Here is a 24,394-nt window from a genome sequence, read left to right as displayed (position 1 = left end):
CATATATCAATATTTATCTCCGAACCATTGGAGAGTTCCTCGTCATGTCCGTGATCTTATCCGGAACTCCGAACAACATTCAGTCACCAACATACATAACTCATAGTACTATATCGTCAACGAACGTTAAGCGTGCGGACCATACGGGTTCGAAAACTATGTAGACATGACCGAGACACCTCTCTGGTCAATAACCAATAGCGGGACCTGGATGCCCATATTGGCTCCTACATATTCTACGAAGATCTTTATTGGTCAGACCGCATAACAACATACATTGTTCCCTTTGTCATCGGTATGTTACTTGCCCAAGATTCGATCATCGGTATCTCAATACCTAGTTCAATCTCGTTACCGTCAAGTCTCTTTACTTGTTCCGTAATACATCATCCCGCAACTAACTCATTAGTTGCAATGCTTGCAAGGCTTATAGTGATATGCATTACCGAGTGGGCCCAGAGATACCTCTCCGACAATCGGAGTGACAAATCCTAATCTCGAAATACGCCAACCCAACAAGTACCTTCAGAGACACATGTAGAGCACCTTTATAATCACCCAGTTACGTTTGTGACGTTTGGTGGCACACAAAGTGTTCCTCCGGTAAACGGGAGTTGCATAATCTCATAGTCATAGGAACATGTGTAAGTCATGAAGAAAGCAATAGCAACAAACTAAACGATCAAGTGCTAAGTTAACGGAATGGGTCAAAAATCAATCACATCATTTTCCTAATGATGTGATCCCATTAATCAAATGACAACTCATGTCTATGGTTAGGAAACTTAACCATCTTTGATCAACGAGCTAATCAAGTAGAGGCATACTAGTGACACTCTGTTTGTCTATGTATTCACACATGTAATATGTTTTCGGTTAATACAATTCTAGCATGAATAATAAACATTTATCATGAAATAAGGAAATAAATAATAACTTTATTATTGCCTCTAGGGCATATTTCCTTCAGAAGGATCACCAAAGAGATTCATTCCATCTGGATGTTGTTTGAAGATTGTAGGGAGGGGCTGGTTCCTAAAGGGGTCTCATCGACGATGATGGTAACACGGTTGATAGGTTCAGGACCCAGATGGCTGATAGCACTACGCCCCCTACCTATTTTGTATTCAAGGGATACGACCATTCGATCTTGTAATTGGAGGGAAACAAATCTCCTGCAACCGTTAATTCCTTGAAAGGGAGCTAATGTTCTTATCACTTAAGAATGACAACTCCCACGCGGCGCGTGACTGGAAAGGTCCTAGATACCTGGGCCGATGATATGATCCATTTGCACCCATAAAAGCTTTCCTCTTCGGTGGGTACCCTTACTCACGAATTTGGGATTATTCTTCATTGGCACAATCTCATAAGAATCATGTTGGATTCTCTCATGAAATCTTGAGTAGGTAGAGTTGATTCTCACAACATATGAATAGCTAAGTCCTACTTTACTGCATTCATCTCGAGACATGATCTTGTAGTTAATAGAAACATTTGAGTCTGACTTTATTGTATTCTAGCATGCTCTTGTAGATTACAACCCAAAAACCAGTTGCATTTTTTTCATGGGATGAGGGATCTAGGCACGACCTTTGGATCTCAACATGTTGCACACTAGTTTTTTTCGCTTGTGGAGGTCAACTTTTCTTAGCCCTTCATCCACTCTACTGTCCGAGCATACAAGTCACAATCCGAGTCCAAACTGAAGTTTGGAGGTCCGAGGTGATTGAGGGGCACATTATTGTCCTCAAAGAATGACACATGCTCCCTAGTCTTAGAGAGACGCTCAGCGAGGCAACTGATGTTAAGACACTACGACTAGACGATGTTGCCATGCAAGTGACTAAGAAACTCCAATAGTTCCCCTAAAAATTACCCGCATAAGTGGTTTTTTTGGCCTTCCCGGAAAAGTTAGGGGAAGTTTTATAAAAGCAACTTTTGTCGGTTCCCCTAATCTTCTCCCCCTGACTACATTTTTATTTTAATTTTTAATTAAACAAAAAAGAGGTAATCCCCAGGACTCGCTAGTCAGTGACACCAACGGTGGTGGGGTGGCTGCCGGCAGGGGGCATGGCGTGGCGGCGGGTGTGGATGTGACGCTTCTGACGCGGGCGAGGCGACGGTGGGTGCGGACGGCGGCGACGAAAGGCACGGGCGAGGCAGCGGCAAGCACGAGTGGTGGCGGTGGGCAGTGCGGGTGAGGCGGCGACAACCGGGGCGGGAGAGGAGGCGGCCGGTGACGGCACAATGGCTCTCCGGTGAAGGTTCGGCGGGGCGGCGGCGTTCCAGGTGACGGCGCACGGAAGTTTCAGGTGGTTGCAATCCCGCCAAAAAGGTACGGGAAGGCCATCCTCTCGTAAATCAATGGGGAGAAATGACCTCTTTTATGGGATCCTTTAAAGATAAAGCCAGTCTATGAGAACTGTCGGAGAGTTTTTTTTTTGCCACAACTTCCGATAAAACGACGGTTATTTTAGAGATAGGGGAATTGTCGGTGTCTCTCTAAAGAATGGGCATGTTGTTGGTTTTCGTGGCGGAAACGGAAAATAGTATGAACATCATAAATAGTGTTACATGGTGTTTGAGTTGCCGGAGATTTAAATAACGAGAATGTTATCTAGCGAAGGTCTCCTGAGGGGGATGATAAGCGCACGTATTTTTCAGGTTTAGTTGCGACACGAGACCAAAGGTGTCGGTCTCTGTTCGTTCGTGCCTCAAATTTTCCTTATTTTTAGAAACAGCCATGCACCTCTGAATAAAATGTTATGCCTCTCGCAAATGCCATCCCTCACAACGAACGTTCGTCAACTATTGGGATCCTAAAATAATTCGACACAAATGCCTTCCAAATTTCCGGGAACAAGACGGCGACGGCTTGTCATTTGTGGACGGAGAACGGATTTGCTGCCTGCTGCGTTTGTTCGTTCCATCGTACTCATGCCCCCAAGGGAAAGAAAAGAAAGAAAGAAACAAACCAACCGGATCCAGTGTGATGAGTCATGCGTGCCACGACGCGGCGCCGCCTCTCGCCCCACCGCATCGCCACCCGAATCCATTCTCCGCTTGAATTTAGTTTCCTCTCTCTCCCCTCGGACGATATGATTGGCCGATCCACCCATCTTGCTGCTTACGTTTTCCGTCTGTTTCCGCGAGCAACCTCTTAAACCCAACCAAACCCCCAACCCAACCGAACACCACCACCCCCCTCCCCTCCGTCGGAAATCCCAATCCCCCCTCCCTCTCGCCTGCTCTTCTTCTCCGATTTTCTCCCCCCTCCCCTCCCCTCCCCTCCCCTCCCCCCTCCCGGAAATCCGCAGCTTCCCGCTCCGAGCAATCGCTCCTGCAGCCCACCGCCGTCCCCGTCCTTCCTCGTCGGGGCGTCGCGTTCCTGCCCCCTCCGCTCCGTCCGGAGTCGGCAGCCGTTCGGTTGTGAGGTATGGGGCGGTTTTCGTCCGGCGACTAGTCCAGTCCCGCGATCCATGGGCGCGCGCCGTCCGTCTAGATCCGCCCCTGGTCTGCAGGGGGTTTCTTGATCCTGGGGAATTTTTCGGGGAGGCGTGCAGGAGGCGCATTTTCCTCTTCTTCCTCTGGTCTCCGCGGTCGGGTATCTTTCTTGCTTTTTGGCCATGCCAGCGGCTCCGGCGGTGGGCAGCAGCGGTCATGTCGCCGATGGCAGGGCCAGCTGTCGGGGTAACCTTCTTCGCCCCCACCCCCCTGCTCGCCCCGGCCCCGGCGCGCCGGTGCCTGTCCGTGGTCATACGGTGGAGACGATCGAGTCTTCAGGTGACACGGCTGCTGACAATCTTCTCCTCTCCGAAGACGGCCATGGGGACAGCACGGAGTGCTCGAGCTCATTTGGGCCCTCCTGCTCTGTTTCTGATGACGAGACCAAGTCAGGCATGCACGACATGGAGGTGGACTCGCCTTTCCTGGGTAATTTCAATGTGGACGGCGCCGCTTCTCTTCCAAAGATGGCCAGGTGCACATATCTCCGCAAGGCCCCTGTAAAAATTTCGATTCTGTCTTAGCATGATTTTGTTTCGACACAAAAGAAAGATCGGACATGTCCTATTCATAGAATTACTGGATACTGTAAAATGGATAATTTCTTTTACTGATTACCATAATAACAATAAAATAAGAACTAATCTGACATGTGCTGCTGTGTCCCTTTTACACATGCCCTGTCGTCACCAAATTTCATGACTTAAAACTGCAAAATTCGAAGTGTGAAACAGGCCCCACCTGCACAAGTGAAAGCATGCCTATTTTGGGGTGCCTTACGTTGACATAGATTAGGGGCGATTAAGATTGGCGCATGAATGCGTAATACTTCTTATATGTGATATTTATACCCAAATGATAAGTGCCACACGTGTGGCACAAAGTAACACCGCCCTGCCGTTTTTACAACTAAAATTGCCATAAGAAAAAATGAAACCCCAAAAAACTGAAACTTGTCATCCAAATAGAAAGTTGCCATAATTCACAACTAAAGTTGCCATCCCCGGGTAACTAAAGTTGCCATTAAAAAACGTCAGGGCGGAATTGTTTTGTGCCACACGTGTGGCTCTTATCAGGGTCCTATTTATAGATGAATTTTGTTTTGTGTACTCTGTATTCCTTTCTTATTATTAATAGTTTGTAAATGACATAAATCATGTTTCAGACAGAAGCAAGTGACAGCTGAGTGGAGAGAGGCCGTTCGCCCAATTATGTGGCGATGCCAGTGGTTAGAATTGCGTATGAAGGAGCTTTCGTCGCAAGTAGCAAAGTATGACAGGGAACTTGCTTTAATCAGTCATGAAAAAGATCTGCAGTCTGAGATGATTGCAACCGATAGTTCTGGTCCAGAACTGGCAAAACAGGATGCCCAAGGCCATGATAGAAATATTATGAAGAGGAGACAACGGCAAAGGCTTGAAGACATCGTGGACACCTCATTGTACATGGATAGTCATCAAATATTATCCTATTATCATGGTTTGACATCTATCCTTATTCTGCAGGGCAAGAAAATTTAAATTTTATATCCTGCAGTAGATCCGTATTTTGCACTGAGCTTGTACTGATACTTGGTAATGATGACGTGTCTCCTTCTTTTGCAGAAAGCAAAAACAGAAATAGTGGAGCTGAAACAGATGGTCTGTTGATTTATGATGATGCAGGTATGGTGGATGGCTTTGCCCTTGCACTCAAAGTTCTCCTATTTTATTAGTTTGAAAGTAGAAAGTGTAATCTTTATCATAGTTATGTCCTATGTACATATAACATTAGTTGTTTGTGCTACACAACTGTGGGTTTGGCAAGTAACTTTTATTATTAGTTTTAGGTTACCTCTTTTCTAGAAGTTATTTCTTTCAAAGAATGCACATTGCTCTCATTTAGAAAAGAAAGGGAAACACTAATTACCTACTTAATATGACTCGAGCGGAATTAGCGACCCTGCTAATCAGTGCAGGCAAGTTGTGAGATGTGACATACTTGCAAAAATTTGTTGGGTGCAAACTACTGCTTGGACTCACTTTACTATCTTTCAGTGGCGGAGCTACGGCTGGGCAAAACCAGGCCATGGCCCGCCCAGCTCAACAAAAAATTATTGAAGACTGGTGGTGAATTTTGGGCCCTAAGAGCAAAATTTCAGATGTACTGTACTAGTATTTTTTAAGCTGGTCCATTTTGGCCCACCCAAAGATGTGGATGTAGCTCCACCACTGCTATCTTTACAGCCTTTGATCTTGATATACATATGTTAGCCGCTTTTGCATCTATCGTATTTGTTTTGATTGTCCATCCCTTTATGTATCTTGTTATTACTTATTTGTTGATAATATATGGGGATACAACAATATTGAATGTCATTGTAGTTATTACAGTTAGATTATTGAAGTTGGAAAACCAGAACACGTGCATCTTGGTCATTGTTTTGTATATATGGTGCGGCGTAGTTTTATTTTACCAATGTCTAATCCTTGGTTTGCTTGTAATTTCTAATGCAGTTGCTGAGGATACCAAAAGAAGAGTTCCTGACAATACATTACCGGAGTCTAAGGAAACAGATAGGGTCTTAGAACAATATTCTTTAACAGATATTCTTCGGACAATTGATAGTATCCAGTCTCGAGTCCTTAGGCTTCAAGGTCATCTCAGCAAGGTTTGCAGCAATCACACACAAGTTAAGGTGCCTCCAAAGAGTCAGAAGGCTCAAACCCAGTTAGCCTCTTGTAAGAAGGATGGACACCATCCTCAGAAAAAGAGGGATCTGAATAGTTTGCTTCAGGAGGAGGATAAACCTAGACCACTTGTTGGAGTGCCAACTACTTTATCAGATAGGTGCACTGACTATGTGATGGAATGTGGAAAGAGAAATATTGCAGAAGAAGGTGCAACACAACCATATGCAAAGAAAGTCACATTTGAGACACTCTTTGGTGCAGATAATCCCTTAATTGATCATACTCATCTAGGAGAATTATACAAAGAAGTAAGCTCATGTTCCATACCAGTCTTCTCTATTTTAACCACAGTTTTTAAAAATTAATTATAATTTGACAATTCAGAGCCAAATGTAATGAATAATCTATATTTTCAGTGTTACCATCTTAGGAGTTTCAGTTGTACGAATGCAGGTCTTTGTAATTGTAATCGCCTTGAAGTAGATTGTTGACATATTTTCTGAGCATTGTTGGGTAACAATCTGAAACTAATGATTTTGGGCACTGTTTACTGTATTATTGGTCGAAAGTGGCTAGTTGCCTCAGTTTTGCACTTTTATGAGGAAGCAGTGCTGAAGCTCATATGATTCGTGTTGTTTCCCTTATGTTTTCTGGAGTTACCATCCATTCATGATTGTAGCTAACTAGTTAAGTCAAATTTAATATTAAACCATGCATCAGATTTGTAGTTTTCTTCTTGAATTATTGTGAAATGGAGACATACTACCAACTTTTGGATGGACATTTGTCGAACACACTTTTAGCTGATGATTTTTGGTTGTATTTGCAGAATGCTGATGATGTCCTAATAGACAATCGAGCAGCCCTAGTAGAAGGGTACCAGCAGTTTGAGAAGGTGAAGCAGGAAGCACAGAATCATGTGGAGCTGGCTAATAAGGTTGCTAACACCCTTCTTTCCAGAGGAGAAGAAACTGTTGCAAGACAGGTAGTTAAGCTTGAACCAGTTTATGAAATAGCTCCAAGTGTGAAGCAAGTCGGCCCTGGAAATAAACGAAGCAAGAAACCAAAGAAGAAATCTGGGAGCTCTCTGCCTCCTTTGGAAGAGCAAATCGAGAAGTCCCCTGATGTACCTGCAAAGAAGAGAACTGTGAAAGATCTGCACAATTTGAAGAATGAAAAGCCTGTTTTTGTAGCTGTGGACACGCGGAGGAGCCAACGAGTCCGAAAACCTAAAAAGTACGGAAGCGATTGAGTTCCAGGAACGGTCCTGTCTCCAGATTCGGTTTTGTCTTTGCTGCCCAAATTTCTGGCACATGGAAAACCAGATGTGTTACCTAATTGGTTTCTGCAAGTAGGCATAGTTTGGAAGAATATATGAAGTGGCATATCTTCGGCAGCTCCCCTTTACCTGGGACAGTAACAGCAGTAATGCTGAGTTGAGATTTTTTGGGTGCCTGCAAATTGTTCTTGTGAAACCTGGATTGTATAAAGTAACATCAGATAGAAGTATAGTCCGGCATAATACAAGTTGTTTCGTCATTGCCAGTAGTGCAAATGTATGTAAAGCCATGTTTTTTGTGTTCAGAGATCTCAGGATTCGGCAAGCAAATATGAAGTCGATGAACTAAATGTCATTCATACTGCAGACTCGTTTGGTCCATGAAAGTAGTGCTAGTAAGTCATTTTGTTAAATGAGTAACATATTTTATAGCTTATAATCTCTCGAAAATATGGTGTTTTTTAACGTACGTAGCATCACGGTGAACTATATAAGTAAAAGCGAAAAGTTACCATGACTCAAATATAACTTGAGAAAAGTAACTGCCACACCACAATCTTTTTGCATCATTATTGAACACATCAGATCTTGTTGAATTTCTATCCAACGTTTCAGGTTTGAAGTTTAAACAACGTTAGACATGTTTAGTTCAGCCCATGCGAGTTTTGCCTGCATGGTGGGTTCGATTCGTGCATTCTCTTCTCTAGCACGTCTCCTTCTAGCCGTTAAGCGACCCGCTGCAGTTGCACCCCGGAGCCTACCCAATCCCAAGTGTCGCCCCACTCCTCCCGACACATTCATATCAGGTGGAGGGAGGGGGGCGTGTCGAATTTGGGTAACTGCGCCCACTTCCCCCTTTTCTCTAAGTGTTCTCCTCATCTCCCTCTGTTTCAATCTGCGCCATCTCCCACGAATTGGTAAAAAACAAAATCAGATTTTTCAAACTTATAAAGGTCAATTTCAATTTTTTTCAAAACAAATGGCTACTTGTCACCGGGAGCCATATCGCAACACTCAAGTGGACCGCTTTATTATGGAATTAAGACATAGTAGCTAGTTCAAATTATTTATATGTACACAAGTATATTTATGTATATTTATGTATATTTATTATGGAATTAAGACATCATGTATATTTATGTATGTCGAATTAGCTATACTTATACAGGTAGAATTCATCCTGTATACATATGCACTCGAACTAGCTATATGTGTCAAGTGTATAATACGACCCAAAAGGCATGTGCTGCAGTAAGTGACAAAATGAGAACAGATACATCTGTATATAGTTATAGCAAGCAACAAGGGAGAACGATAATTCCGTTGTGCCACGTCATGTTTTTGTTGTCTGTTTAGTGTACTCAGCTTTGACCTTCTTCAGCGTCACGACCACATCGTGCATCGTCATTCGCTGGTCTGGAGAGTCGCTAGAACAAATCAAACCCAACTCAAATATTGAAGCAAGAAAGCCATCGTCCAAGATGCAGCTAGAAAGAGAGGAGCCATGTAATAGCTGTCCATCGACGACCTTGACAAGCTCTGCAGGATATGCCTCATGAACCCACCGCCTGAGCGTTAATTGTGCGCCAAACATAGTGGCAGTGGGTCGCTTTCCAGTGAAGAGTTCAAGGAGCATGATCCCATAGCTGAAGACGTCGCTCTTCCGCGATGCTTTTCCAAGTGACCCATACTCTGTTTGAGAAAGAACAAAATATAGATTAGATGTAGTTGCTCAACCATGTTGTTTTGAGTAGAGTCGTAATTTATCATTGGTTCAAACAAATGTTTGCTGAGAAAAATAACAACATCTAGCTAATTAAATACCTGGTGCCATGTACCCAATTGTTCTAGGCATGCTCGCACTTATCATGGAGTTGTCATCTAGAACCAACTTTGCAATGCCAAAGTCTGCCACATGCGCCGTCATGTCCTCGTCAAACAACACATTGCTAGGCTTCAAGTCACGATGCAAGATCAGCTCATAGTGCTCATGGTGTAGATAAGACATTGCCATCGAAACATCAAGCATGATGCCCAGCCTCTCAATGAATCCCAAGCGCGTTGTTGTGCTTTGTGATCCATGAAGGAGCATCTCTAAGCTACCATTTGGCATGTATTGAAGCACCAGGGCTCTGAAGTCAAGGTTGGAACATGTGTTAAGTATCCTTATCAGGTTGCGGTGTCGTGCCATACGAAGCACTCGACACTCCGCATCAAAGCTTTGGATGGCCTGCTCTAGTTGCATGTCAAGAACTTTTATCGCAACCACCAAACCACTGCTCAGTTGGCCCTTAAAGACTTTTCCAAAGCTTTCGGATCCCAAGATGTTTTCATCATGGAAATTATTGGTGACACGAACAAGCTCATGATAGGAGACTATCTGATGGCCTATGGCATCAGTTGGATCAACAGAAACATTGTCCTTTCCCTTCTTAAGTTTCTTTCTGAACCATAGGTATACGTAAATGGCAATGGCGCCAAAAGCTAATATGAGGGTTGGCAGTAGAAATGGAAGCAAGTGGCTTTTACTTGAACGATTTCTATCAAGGCATGGTGGAAATCTTAGCCGCGGAGCGCCGCATAGTCCAGGGTTCCCAACCAAAGATTTCAATGTGAGGTTTGAGAAAACACCTCCCTCGGGTATTTGTCCTTCTAGCCTATTGAATGATAGGTTCAAGGTATTCAAGTACGTCAAGTTAGCAAGGAACATTGGAATGGTACCAGAGAGATTGTTAAACGAGAGGTCCAATGATGCTAGGCTTTTTACTTTGTGACGCCCGGGTAATTAAGCTACAGTGCTCCTCTGCTAATGATGCCACGTCACCTCAATTATAGTTGCTAATCTCGAGTTAGTTCGAAACCGATTCAAGTTCAAATTCAAAATCAGGCAAACGATAAAAGTTTTCAAATATTAAAACTAAAATGTTCGGAGTGAACCAAATATTGCATAGATAATTATGATGGGAAAACCGCACATTTATAAAATGTTTAAATACTATGAGATAAATAAAATAGTAGCAAAGAGATTAATTAAATACCTTTTATAATTAATAAAATGTCAAACTAAGTTATTTGGGGTCTAGATTTATTTTTGTGACTATGGACTAAGTTGAAATACTAAGTGTACATTTTACTAAATTAAAATGCAACTAAAATAAAGAGAGAAAGGAATAATAAAAGAAAACAGAAAACAAACAAAAAAAAAGGAAAAGAGAGAAAGGCCCCCCCCCACTGGGCTTCGGCCCAGCAGGCCGGCCCGTTCGACCACTGGCCCAACCGGCCACACCCCTCACTCCCATAACCCCCCACCCCTGACAAACCCTAACCCAACCACCCGCATTCCCCCCCCCACGGCGTTCCCACCCCCCTCCCGATCCAGATTGGATCGGGGACGAAACCCCCACTCCCCCTCGCTCCTCACCCCCCCTCTGCCCGATCTGGGCCGGGCAAGACGCCACCGCGTCGGCCCTCCCTGCGCCCCTCGCCGCCGCCCGGATTGAACCCCATCGTCGCCCCGAGCACCGTCGTCGGCCGGCTCCCCGACACCGTCGCCCTTGGATCCTATCGCCGTCGCTCGGAACGCCCCTCGCCGGAAGCGTCTTCGCCGGACTGCCTCCTCGTCGCCGCGCATCGTCCCCGTCCTCCTCCCCAAAGGCCACCTCGAGCCTCGCCGCCCCCCTTGGTCTCTACATCGCCGGTGAGGGCCTCGCCCTCCCCCGTCTCTCCCTCCGTCCCGTAATTTTTGCCGCGGTCCCCTCCATTGTTACTCGCTGACCACCGTGCTCACCACGCCCTGTAGCCATCGTTGGCCGCGCCGTGGTCCTGCCCGCTGCGCTCAGCGCACCACCACGCGTTGCACTGCTGGCCGCCGGTGCTTGCCCCCACGCGCGCGCCTCCTCACGCGCCTGTCGCCGGAGCCCCTGGACCACTCGCTATGCCCCGCTGCATCTACTCGCCGCGGCCCCCTCTACTCCGCCCGGACCTCAGCCGCCGGAGCTCGACTTCGGCGCGCTGCTGTGCCCCTGCTCCGCGTGGCCGCGCCCAGCGCCCCTTGGCCGCACCGGCCGGCGCCCGGGGCCAACCGGGTTACGCTCGTATACCCAGCGCCCGCGTGCCCGTGCCCGTTAAGGCCTTTGGCCCACTGACAAAGGGGCCCCAGCCCCAGAACGATTATAAAATATATATATATATATATAATAAATAAATAATTAATAATAAAATTAATTAATTAATTAATTAATTAACTAATTAATTAACTAATTAATTAACTTATCTAATCTTGTTTAGTTTAACTAATTAAGATTAATTAACCTAATAAATAGTTACCCTAATTGTTAATTAGCTAAACAATCCCTAACAGGTGGGACCCACCTGTCAGGTTGACCAAGTCAACTGCTGACGTCATGCTGACATCATGCTGACGTCAGCAAATACTGTTTTGGATAATGTTGAATTTAAATAAATAATTAAAATCAGAAAATGATTAAATCTTTAGAAAATCATATCTTTTAATCCGTAACTTGGATTAAAATATTTTCAACACGAAAGTTGCTCAGAACGACGAGACGAATCCGGATACGCAGTCCGTTCGTCCGCCACACACCCCTAACCTATCGAACTCGCAACTTTCCCCCTCCGGCTCCTCTGCCCGAAAACGCGAAACACCGGGAATACTTTCCCGGATGTTTCCCCCTTAACCGGTACCACCTCATACCACGTTAGGGCACACCTAGCACCGCTCATTGTCACGTCACGCATCGTCGTGTTTATGTTTGCATTGTATTCATTGTTTCTTCCCCCTCTTATCTCCGGTAGACTACGAGACCGACGCTGATGCCACCGTGTTCGACTACGGAGTTGACGACCCCTCTCTCTTGCCAGAGCAACCAGGCAAGCCCCCCCCTTGATCACCAGATATCGCCTATTCTATTCTATACTGCTTGCATTAGAGTAGTGTAGCATGTTACTGCTTTCTGTTAATCCTATTCTGATGCATAGCCTGACATTGTCGCTACATCTGTTGATACCTTACCTGCAATCCTAAATGCTTAGTATAGGATGCTAGTTTATCATCATTGGCCCTACATTCTTGTCAGTCTGCCTTGCTATACTATCGGGCCGTGATCACTTGGGAGGTGATCACGGGTATATACTATACGTACATACATACTATACAGATGGTGACTAAAGTCGGGTCAGCTCATTGAGTACCCGCAAGTGATTCTGACGAGGGGGCTGAAAGGACAGGTGGCTCCATCCCGGTAGAGGTGGGCCTGGGTTCCCGACGGCCCCCGACTGTTACTTTGAGGCGGAGCGACAGGGCAGGTTGAGGCCACCTAGGAGACAGGTGGGCCTGGCCTTGTTCGGCATTCGCGGATACTTAACACGCTTAACGAGATCTTGGTATTTGATCTAAGTCTGGCTACGAGCCTATACGCACTAACCATCTACGTGGGAGTAGTTATGGGTATCCCGACGTCGTGGTATCAGCCGAAGCACTTCAGACGTCAGCGACGGAGCGGCGCGCGCCGAATTGGACTGGAACGCCACTAGGCTAGGTCTGCTTTCGGCCGCGTACGCAACGTGCAGGTGTGCTATGGGCGATGGGCCTAGACCCCTGTGCGCTTAGGTTTAGACCGGCGTGCTGGCCTCTCTGTTTTGCCTAGGTGGGGCTGCGACGTGTTGATCTTCCTCGGCCGGGCATGACCCAGGAAAGTGTGTCCGGCCAAATGGGATCGAGCGTGTTGGGTTATGTGGTGCACCCCTGCAGGGAAGTTAATCTATTCGAATAGCCGTGATCTTCGGTAACAGGACGACTTGGAGTTGTACCTTGACCTTATGACAACTAGAACCGGATACTTAATAAAACACACCCTTCCAAGTTCCACAGATAACCCGGTGATCGCTTTTCCGCAGGGCGACGAGGAGAGGATCGCCGGGTAGGATTATGCTATGAGATGCTATTTTGGAGATGTTACTTGGAGATGCTACTTGGAGGACTTCAATCTACTCTCTTCTACATGCTGCAAGACGAAGGCTGCCAGAAGCGTAGTCTTCGACAGGATTAGCTATCCCCCTCTTATTCTGGCATTCTGCAGTTCAGTCCACCGATATGGCCTTCTTACACATATACCCATGCATATGTAGTGTAGTCCCTTGCTTGCGAGTACTTTGGATGAGTACTCACGGTTGCTTTCTTCTCCCTTTTTCCCCTTTCCTTTCTTTCTGGTTGTCGCAACCAGATGCTGGAGTCCAGGAGCCAGACGCCACCGCTGACGACGACCTGGAGTAGTTAGGAGGATCCCAGGCAGGAGGCCTGCGCCTCTTTCGATCTGTATCCCAGTTTGTGCTAGCCTTCTTAAGGCAAACTTGTTTAACTTATGTCTGTACTCAGATATTGTTGCTTCCGCTGACTCGTCTATGATCGAGCACTTGTATTCGAGCCCTCGAGGCCCCTGGCTTGTATTATGATGCTTGTATGACTTATTTTATTTGTAGAGTTGTGTTGTGATATCTTCCCGTGAGTCCCTGATCTTGATCGTACACATTTGCGTGCATGATTAGTGTACGATTGAATCGGGGGCGTCACAAGTTGGTATCAGAGCCAACTGCCTGTAGGAATCCCCCTTTCTCCTTGGCCGAAGTCGAGTCTAGACATTGCAAAACTTTTACTAACTTGGCTGTGTGCCTTACGGGCCCACGTCGCCATCGGGTGGTACTAGGATCTTTTACTCCTCGACCTTTACTCTGGGACTCTGATCTCTCTTCTATTCGGGTTAAAGGAATTTTGCTAAATCTAACATTAGGATCTCGTTATCACTTTCAACCGGAGAGCCCCTTATTACTGATGATCGTCTGCTGCACGTGAAGACCCTGAAGATACTTTCCGCTGTTAGGCCGAGAACTTGTGTTCATCGCGTTTGCAATTCCCCTTCCACCGTCAACCCTTATGGGTAACTACTTACAGTTGTTATTCTTATATCATCCCCAGTTGGTCTTGTTATTACAAGATACCCTGCAAAACTCATCGTGGTTTCGATAATCCCTTGAGCTTACTGCCTTGCTGTTCTTGTCACTTGAATACCCCTACGGTTAATTCTCGCATTTATAAAATATCCGCTCATCCCCCCAGATGTTTATGTGTTACACAAAAGTCTTCGATATACCATTCGATATTCCGAAAATCCTCAGCGACCTATTGCTCTGGAATTTCTTGTTTGCTTTCATTATGATTAATCCCATAAGTATAGTATTCATATTGGCACCCTTCGTCACCATCATTTTTGAGTCCGTTGATTCAATATGTTGTGAATGTTCACAATCATCAGTCGAGTCCTAGGATTATCTTTCCGGCTCAGACGTCATTTTGAACATGAGCTGGTTCTAGACCAAACTATCTGTCGTCGATTGTTGCTCTGGTATATTCAATTGATCCATCCTTGATCAGAACGTCTGCTTCTGATCCCTTGTTTTGGAAATCATAATTCCTTTGCATTTAAGCTTTGAATTATTCAGATGATTCCATAACCTGTTGCATTCGCATTCTTTCTTCCTCTGATTGGGTATCAATACTCACCTCAGCTCCACTGTGGATCGCCTTATCCACTGTTGGATTATTATATCCGACAGTGTCCTTCACATTTGATCACCTTGTGAGTTCTTCCCTTGATACATAATGCCTTTGTTAAGTTGTATCCTCTGCTTGGCCAACCATGCTCTGCTTTCGGGCTTGTGTTATTTACTCTTGAAACTTGTGGTATATGTTTCTAAGAAGCCCCGATGGGATTGAACCAACGCCTTCCCTCATCGGTGTGAACCCGAAAGATTTCACGAGTCATACTTATCTGGTATTGCACCAGGTAAAACCTTCAACAACTAATGTCATCTTCGAAATACGAGAGGTGAATGGAAGATTATGCATTGAGGAAGTGGGAGTCGACCTTGAACTTTGCGTTCATGCCCATGGACACGATGTACATCTTCTCATCGAAGCTTCTTTTAAAATCAATTATTCCCTTGGTATAAGTTTTTCTTATATCAGGGATCTGGCCTTTTGCATCCGTGGTTCCGACCATGTTTGTTCTTCTTTGATTCCATTTCTCGGACAAGTTAAAACAATTGTCTTCTATGGATCAATACACCAGTCCAACCTTTACTTTGATCTTGTGTCGAGTATTACCCCCCTGGTATCTCAAGATTATCATGGAACTGCATAACTTCTTATGAGTTCTTCATCAAGTGCTACCTTTCCACTGATTCCAATTTTTCACGGGCTCTGAGTTATTATACACTCAAAAACACCGATAGCTGAACCGAGTCCGCTCTACGGTTCGACAACTCTTCATTAAGCTTCTATAAGTACGAGTTTGTACCCGATCACGCCATTCCTAGCCTGTTTGGCTATATCATTGCCTTGATGATTTCCAACTGTGCCACCTGGTCCTTATTCCGGGAGCACCAGTTTCGACGATGAATTAAGCTTACGTCGATTTTCCTCGTCATTCCCTTTCACCTTAAACAACAAGCTTGAGTTCGAGTTTATGCCATAACCGTGGTTCCATTAACCTCTTGCTTCATCATTACTTTGACTTGATGTCGTCGCTGATTGATCACATCGGCATGGAAACTCTCGACACTTGTGTCGTGATCATCAACCTTATGAGCTCTTCCAGGAATTCAATTGAATTCATGATGGGTAATACCATCCTTGCCCCTCGATGATTCCTGTTCTCATCGACCACTTTATTGCCTTCCGTTCAACACAACTTGTTCGCGTTTTGTGTAAACCTTGAGATCACTGCTACCCAGCAGTTGATCTTCCTTACCTCGGAAGTATTACCATCACTTTTTGTCAAGAATGTGGTGAGAATTTCACCACCTCTTAATAATTCTTGATATCTTAATACTTCTTGCCATCTTCGTTCATTCCTTGGTCCCCGTATTGTTATCAACCGGAATACCGACAATGGAGCTATGACGTGTGAATTCAAAACTTCTAGCAACCCTATTGCTTTTAAGTGAATGGGCGATAGTTCATTCTAAGTCCTTCGCTAATTGAATCACCATTCTAAGATTGGTAGTGCAACCCAACCCATACTTCGGGCGCACCCTTCAACCAATGTTTAATTGTGTATGTTTTCCTCGAGCATACTTCCTTATATCAGTTGATCTGACAAATGTTATCTCCTTGTTCACTTAATGGTGGAAATCCATCTTTTGGGAATCTCGGTGAATTGCCGTTGAGTTCACCAGACACCTCCTTGTCCTCTCCTTGGTTTAATGGTGAACTATTGCTTCAGAAACCCGCTCCCATAGTTCATTTCCCGAGAAGCTTGCAATGCCATTTCAACGATTTGTGTTGCGCCTTTTCTTCTCGGACATCCTGAGTCTCAGGTATCCTGACACCAATCGGATCTGAATCTCGGTCAGATATGATGGTTGGGACAACTTTCCAAGAGTTATGACGTTGATACTTTGATGACCCGGTAACATGATGTCATGCCTAGCACCCCCCCCTCGGCTGGAGGACCTATTGCTATAATTTTCCTTTTAGCAATGCTATCCATTCTTCCATGAGGAAATTGTAAGACTTATTCTACAAGCTGTTCCTGATGGATCCTTTGAGTATCCAAAGTCTGATCTTCACCTATAGACCATGTCAATGCTATCTCGAAGCATGTCGGTGGTGCTCCGATTTTCAACAAGAACATTTGAAGCCCAATGCTAAATGTTACTTGCTCAATTACCCCAAACACCGTTGCATCGGTAATGTCATGAAATTTCTCTCCCCTTTCCTAAGGAGTTTTCTACATTATATCCTGCCAAGGATATCATGCTCTGCTTGTCCTTGGGAAGGATATACCCCTGATATATGTGTTTAAACACATTTTCCTTTCCATTATTTGGTTTAACCTTTCTTGTGATCTATATGATCTAAGCAGTAATATTCTCCTGCTTATGTATATACCTCGGTGTACAATTCTGTCAGCAAGACCCTGTTACTATTGTTGATGACATTCTGGTAACCACCGATGGACGGGAACCTTGCCTATTGGTCCGCCTCGTTTCAACGAGCAGGAAAATGGTTCTCTTCGTCCCTCGCCCTTGGTACCTATGTTGTTGCCGACATGACCCTCAGACTCTCCTCTGACATGCCTTGCTTACATGATCGTGCAAGATGTCCCCGACCTTCCTACTTTTAACCACATGGTGGGCCCATAACCCACAGTTTCACAGGATCGAAACCTGACTCTCCTGTACACCCCTGTTGCCCAAGTTATTCCTCGTGCTTGACTTCGTATGTAATTCACGGGGTCACTTTCCTAGTAATCTATTCTGGTATCAGACACAAAACTTATTACCATTGCTCTGGACCCCTTTTACACTTTGTTTCAGGCATCGAACGGTTGCCTACTCGCTCGAAACTTCCCATGAAACCTCATTACTTTGCTCTCGATATTTCCTTAAGTTTCAATTCGAGAGTTACTTTCTGCCACCTTCCTCGATGATATCGACCAGATAGTCAACCTGGTAGAGGTTCGTTCTCCCGGAATACCCCCTTAATTTTTACGTAGGTACGATGGAGTTACCGAAGGAAGGACGACAAACTTCATCATGATGACCTGAAGCAGAGAAGTGAAGACAACAATGTAATGGATCGACCTCCTCGAGAAGAGTAACCAAGACCAACAAGACCCGTTAGAATTTCGCAACCTAATCCCTTCCCCGCACTTCCCCTCTTAAATCTCGGGACGAGATTTCTTGTAGTGGAGGAGAATTGTGACGCCCGGGTAATTAAGCTACAGTGCTCCTCTGCTAATGATGCCACGTCACCTCAATTATAGTTGCTAATCTCGAGTTAGTTCGAAACCGATTCAAGTTCAAATTCAAAATCAGGCAAACGATAAAAGTTTTCAAATATTAAAACTAAAATGTTCGGAGTGAACCAAATATTGCATAGATAATTATGATGGGAAAACCGCACATTTATAAAATGTTTAAATACTATGAGATAAATAAAATAATAGCAAAGAGATTAATTAAATACCTTTTATAATTAATAAAATGTCAAACTAAGTTATTTGGGGTCTAGATTTATTTTTGTGACTATGGACTAAGTTGAAATACTAAGTGTACATTTTACTAAATTAAAATGCAACTAAAATAAAGAGAGAAAGAAATAATAAAAGAAAACAGAAAACAAACAAAAAAAAAGGAAAAGAGAGAAAGCCCCCCCCCACTGGGCTTCGGCCCAGCAGGCCGGCCCGTTCGACCACTGGCCCAACCGGCCACACCCCTCACTCCCATAACCCCCCACCCCTGACAAACCCTAACCCAACCACCCGCATTCCCCCCCCCCCCCACGGCGTTCCCACCCCCCTCCCGATCCAGATTGGATCGGGGACGAAACCCCCACTCCCCCTCGCTCCTCACCCCCCCTCTGCCCGATCTGGGCCGGGCAAGATGCCACCGCGTCGGCCCTCCCTGCGCCCCTCGCCGCCGCCCGGATCGAACCCCATCGTCGCCCCGAGCACCGTCGTCGGCCGGCTCCCCGACACCGTCGCCCTTGGATCCTATCGCCGTCGCTCGGAACGCCCCTCGCCGGAAGCGTCTTCGCCGGACTGCCTCCTCGTCGCCGCGCATCGTCCCCGTCCTCCTCCCCAAAGGCCACCTCGAGCCTCGCCGCCCCCCTTGGTCTCTACATCGCCGGTGAGGGCCTCGCCCTCCCCCGTCTCTCCCTCTGTCCCGTAATTTTTGCCGCGGTCCCCTCCATTGTTACTCGCTGACCACCGTGCTCACCACGCCCTGTAGCCATCGTTGGCCGCGCCGTGGTCCTGCCCGCTGCGCTCAGCGCACCACCACGCGTTGCACTGCTGGCCGCCGGTGCTTGCCCCCACGCGCGCGCCTCCTCAGGCGCCTGTCGCCGGAGCCCCTGGACCACTCGCTGTGCCCCGCTGCATCTACTCGCCGCGGCCCCCTCTACTCCGCCCGGACCTCAGCCGTCGGAGCTCGACTTCGGCGCGCTGCTGTGCCCCTGCTCCGCGTGGCCGCGCCCAGCGCCCCTTGGCCGCACCGGCCGGCGCCCGGGGCCAACCGGGTTACGCTCGTATACCCAGCGCCCGCGTGCCCGTGCCCGTTAAGGCCTTTGGCCCACTGACAAAGGGGCCCCAGCCCCAGAACGATTATAAAAAAATATATATATATAATAAATAAATAATTAATAATAAAATTAATTAATTAATTAACTAATTAATTAACTAATTAATTAACTTATCTAATCTTGTTTAGTTTAACTAATTAAGATTAATTAACCTAATAAATAGTTACCCTAATTGTTAATTAGCTAAACAATCCCTAACAGGTGGGACCCACCTGTCAGGTTGACCAAGTCAACTGCTGACGTCATGCTGACATCATGCTGACGTCAGCAAATACTGTTTTGGATAATGTTGAATTTAAATAAATAATTAAAATCAGAAAATGATTAAATCTTTAGAAAATCATATCTTTTAATCCGTAACTTGGATTAAAATATTTTCAACACGAAAGTTGCTCAGAACGACGAGACGAATCCGGATACGCAGTCCGTTCGTCCGCCACACACCCCTAACCTATCGAACTCGCAACTTTCCCCCTCCGGCTCCTCTGCCCGAAAACGCGAAACACCGGGAATACTTTCCCGGATGTTTCCCCCCTTAACCGGTACCACCTCATACCACGTTAGGGCACACCTAGCACCGCTCATTGTCACGTCACGCATCGTCGTGTTTATGTTTGCATTGTATTCATTGTTTCTTCCCCCTCTTATCTCCGGTAGACTACGAGACCGACGCTGATGCCACCGTGTTCGACTACGGAGTTGACGACCCCTCTCTCTTGCCAGAGCAACCAGGCAAGCCCCCCCCTTGATCACCAGATATCGCCTATTCTATTCTATACTGCTTGCATTAGAGTAGTGTAGCATGTTACTGCTTTCTGTTAATCCTATTCTGATGCATAGCCTGACATTGTCGCTACATCTGTTGATACCTTACCTGCAATCCTAAATGCTTAGTATAGGATGCTAGTTTATCATCATTGGCCCTACATTCTTGTCAGTCTGCCTTGCTATACTATCGGGCCGTGATCACTTGGGAGGTGATCACGGGTATATACTATACGTACATACATACTATACAGATGGTGACTAAAGTCGGGTCAGCTCATTGAGTACCCGCAAGTGATTCTGACGAGGGGGCTGAAAGGACAGGTGGCTCCATCCCGGTAGAGGTGGGCCTGGGTTCCCGACGGCCCCCGACTGTTACTTTGAGGCGGAGCGACAGGGCAGGTTGAGGCCACCTAGGAGACAGGTGGGCCTGGCCTTGTTCGGCATTCGCGGATACTTAACACGCTTAACGAGATCTTGGTATTTGATCTAAGTCTGGCTACGAGCCTATACGCACTAACCATCTACGTGGGAGTAGTTATGGGTATCCCGACGTCGTGGTATCAGCCGAAGCACTTCAGACGTCAGCGACGGAGCGGCGCGCGCCGAATTGGACTGGAACGCCACTAGGCTAGGTCTGCTTTCGGCCGCGTACGCAGCGTGCAGGTGTGCTATGGGCGATGGGCCCAGACCCCTGTGCGCTTAGGTTTAGACCGGCGTGCTGGCCTCTCTATTTTGCCTAGGTGGGGCTGCGACGTGTTGATCTTCCTCGGCCGGGCATGACCCAGGAAAGTGTGTCCGGCCAAATGGGATCGAGCGTGTTGGGTTATGTGGTGCACCCCTGCAGGGAAGTTAATCTATTCGAATAGCCGTGATCTTCGGTAACAGGACGACTTGGAGTTGTACCTTGACCTTATGACAACTAGAACCGGATACTTAATAAAACACACCCTTCCAAGTTCCACAGATAACCCGGTGATCGCTTTTCCGCAGGGCGACGAGGAGAGGATCGCCGGGTAGGATTATGCTATGAGATGCTATTTTGGAGATGTTACTTGGAGATGCTACTTGGAGGACTTCAATCTACTCTCTTCTACATGCTGCAAGACGGAGGCTGCCAGAAGCGTAGTCTTCGACAGGATTAGCTATCCCCCTCTTATTCTGGCATTCTGCAGTTCAGTCCACCGATATGGCCTCCTTACACATATACCCATGCATATGTAGTGTAGTTCCTTGCTTGCGAGTACTTTGGATGAGTACTCACGGTTGCTTTCTTCCCCCCTTTTCCCCTTTCCTTTCTTTCTGGTTGTCGCAACCAGATGCTGGAGTCCAGGAGCCAGACGCCACCGCTGACGACGACCTGGAGTAGTTAGGAGGATCCCAGGCAGGAGGCCTGCGCCTCTTTCGATCTGTATCCCAGTTTGTGCTAGCCTTCTTAAGGCAAACTTGTTTAACTTATGTCTGTACTCAGATATTGTTGCTTCCGCTGACTCGTCTATGATCGAGCACTTGTATTCGAGCCCTCGAGGCCCCTGGCTTGTATTATGATGCTTGTATGACTTATTTTATTTGTAGAGTTGTGTTGTGATATCTTCCCGTGAGTCCCTGATCTTGATCGTACACATTTGCGTGCATGATTAGTGTACGATTGAATCGGGGGCGTCACATACTTTTTCGAGTTGAACTGGAATTGAGCCTTTGAAAGAGTTATGTGATAGATTTAGGTAGGTAAGCATACTAAGTTGTCCAAATGTTTTTGGTATGCTTCCTATCAACAAGTTAGAAGATATGTCTATTTGATAGGTTTGTCTTAGACCAGTAACATCTACCGGTACTTCACCAGTAAAGGAATTGTGTGAAAGATCAAGTGTGATAAGTTTATCCAGGTGGAAGAAACTCGTTGGTATCGTTGAGCTTAACTGGTTATATGACAAGTCTAAGCTTTCTAACCAGCTAAGATTACCAAAGTTTGATAGGTTTGTCTTAGACCAGTAACATCTACCGGTACTTCACCAGTAAAGGAATTGTGTGAAAGATCAAGTGTGATAAGTTTATCCAGGTGGAAGAAACTCGTCGGTATCGTTGAGCTTAACTGGTTATATGACAAGTCTAAGCTTTCTAACCAGCTAAGATTACCAAAGTTTCTTGGTATGGAGCCTGATAATTTGTTGGCTTGGAGAAACAATCGTTCTAGACTTCGAAGCATACCCATTTGTGTAGGGATAGGGCCTGGCATGTTATTCCAGGAGAGATCAAGCCATGCAAGATTTTCCAGCGTAGTGATAGATTCTGGATTTGGCTCGGTGAATAGGTTATCCCGAAAATCAATTCATAGAAGGTTGCTTATATTTGAAATTGCTACTGGAAGGCATCAACTGGTTGGCACCTGCACCAAAATAGTTTAAATGTGAAGAGAAGTTTCCCACATAGCCAGGGATGGTGCCTGTAAAACGATTTTTTTCGAAATCAAGGAATTGGAGTTGTCTGCACTTGGAAAGAGCTGACAAGAAATCTAGATTCCCCTCTAAATTGTTGTCTCCCAAAGCAAGAATATTCAAAACTGTATTTGTTCCAAGCATTGATGGTACTTGACCGGACAAGTGATTCACTTGGAAATTTAGGTAAGACAATTTGGACAAGTTACCGAGCGAAGCTGGAAATTTACCAGTCAATTGGTTGTATTGAAGATCAAGATAAGAGAGTTCCTGCATAAGACCTAATTCTGGTGGAATCTCCCCTGTTAGACTGCCGTTTGCGAGTTGTAGTTTAGTGACTTTGGTAAGACTAGCAAATATGCCCGTGCGTTGCAACGGGAGACAAAATATTATGGCTCACCAAATAAATATGACTCAATATCCTGATGTATGAGCATACTCTATTTTAACATAGTGGCTCACCATGTTGCCATTTATTTTATTTTTCTCACCCTAGCCGATGATGGTCGCGATGTCCACGTGATCACAATGCATTCCGTTGTAAATCACAAGGCTATGAAATTTCCAGTGCATGCCACACTTATCATTATGTTGCGCAAGGGAACGTCCAAAACTTTAAAAACAAATCTCATTGACCACGAACTACTCCCAACGCCAAAATATATAAAGACTTTCGAAAAACTAATCAAATCCTGGACATAAAATACTTTTGAATCAGTGAACACTTTTCGAATCGACAATTTTGTTTTGAAATTTTTGATTTCCTCAAAAAAATCATGAACATTAGTTTTGTTTACATTTTTTTTAAATGTATGAACCGGTTTCGAATTCATTAACATTTTTTGACTCAACAAACATTTTTCCAATCGACGAACCTTTTTAAAAAAATTGGGGAACACATTTTTATTTTTATTTTTGTGAATGGATATTTTTTTCAGATTCCCGAATATGTTTTGATTACACGATCATTTTTTCAAAATCATGAACATGATTTTATTTCCCGACCATTTTTTCCAAAAATTGTGATTTTTTATAATTTTATGAACAGTTTTGCAAAAACACCAACATTTTTTGAATCTGCAAAACTTTTATGATTTTCTAACATTTTTGAATTCACGTACATTTTTATGATTTCTCAAACATTTTTTTGAAAAGTTGCAACTTTTAGAATATTAAAATCCCGAATTAATTTAAATAAGAAATAAGAAATCATGAACATTAGTTTTGTTTACATTTTTTTAAATGTCTGAACCAGTTTCGAATTCATTAACATTTTTTGACTCAACAAACATTTGTTCAATCGACGAACTTTTTTAAAAAAAAATTGGGGAACAAATTTTTATTTTTATTTTTGTGAATGGACATTTTTTTCAGATTCCCGAATATGTTTTGAATGCATGATCATTTTTTCAAAATCATGAACATGATTTTATTTCCCAACCATTTTTTCAAAAAATTGTGATTTTTTATAATTTTGTGAACAGTTTTGCAAAAACATCAACATTTTTTGAATCTGCAAAATTTTTATGGTTTTCTAAACATTTGAATCTGCAAAATTTTGTTTTGAATTCACATA

The 24,394-nt window shown here is 45.0% G+C and overlaps 1 protein-coding gene and 1 pseudogene across 1 annotated transcript; one reads left to right on the top strand and one right to left on the bottom strand.

The window, feature by feature from the left end:
* Window positions 1-3,280: 3,280 nt before the first annotated feature.
* LOC123053168 (uncharacterized) lies at window positions 3,281-7,718 on the top strand. The gene is made up of 5 exons (XM_044476585.1): window positions 3,281-3,982; window positions 4,673-4,986; window positions 5,112-5,171; window positions 6,003-6,487; window positions 7,009-7,718. The coding sequence occupies exons 1-5, from the start codon at window positions 3,630-3,632 to the stop codon at window positions 7,429-7,431; spliced, it is 1,635 nt and encodes a 544-aa protein (XP_044332520.1). The 5' UTR covers window positions 3,281-3,629; the 3' UTR covers window positions 7,432-7,718.
* A 1,073-nt stretch (window positions 7,719-8,791) lies between these two features.
* Window positions 8,792-24,394, bottom strand: part of LOC123053157 (probable LRR receptor-like serine/threonine-protein kinase At3g47570) — a 21,524-nt pseudogene continuing 5,921 nt past the window's right edge.

The sequence above is a fragment of the Triticum aestivum genome, chromosome 1A (genome assembly GCF_018294505.1).
Source record: "Triticum aestivum cultivar Chinese Spring chromosome 1A, IWGSC CS RefSeq v2.1, whole genome shotgun sequence".
Classification (NCBI taxonomy): Eukaryota; Viridiplantae; Streptophyta; class Magnoliopsida; order Poales; family Poaceae; genus Triticum; species Triticum aestivum.
This window is presented reverse-complemented; position numbering and strand designations above follow the sequence as displayed.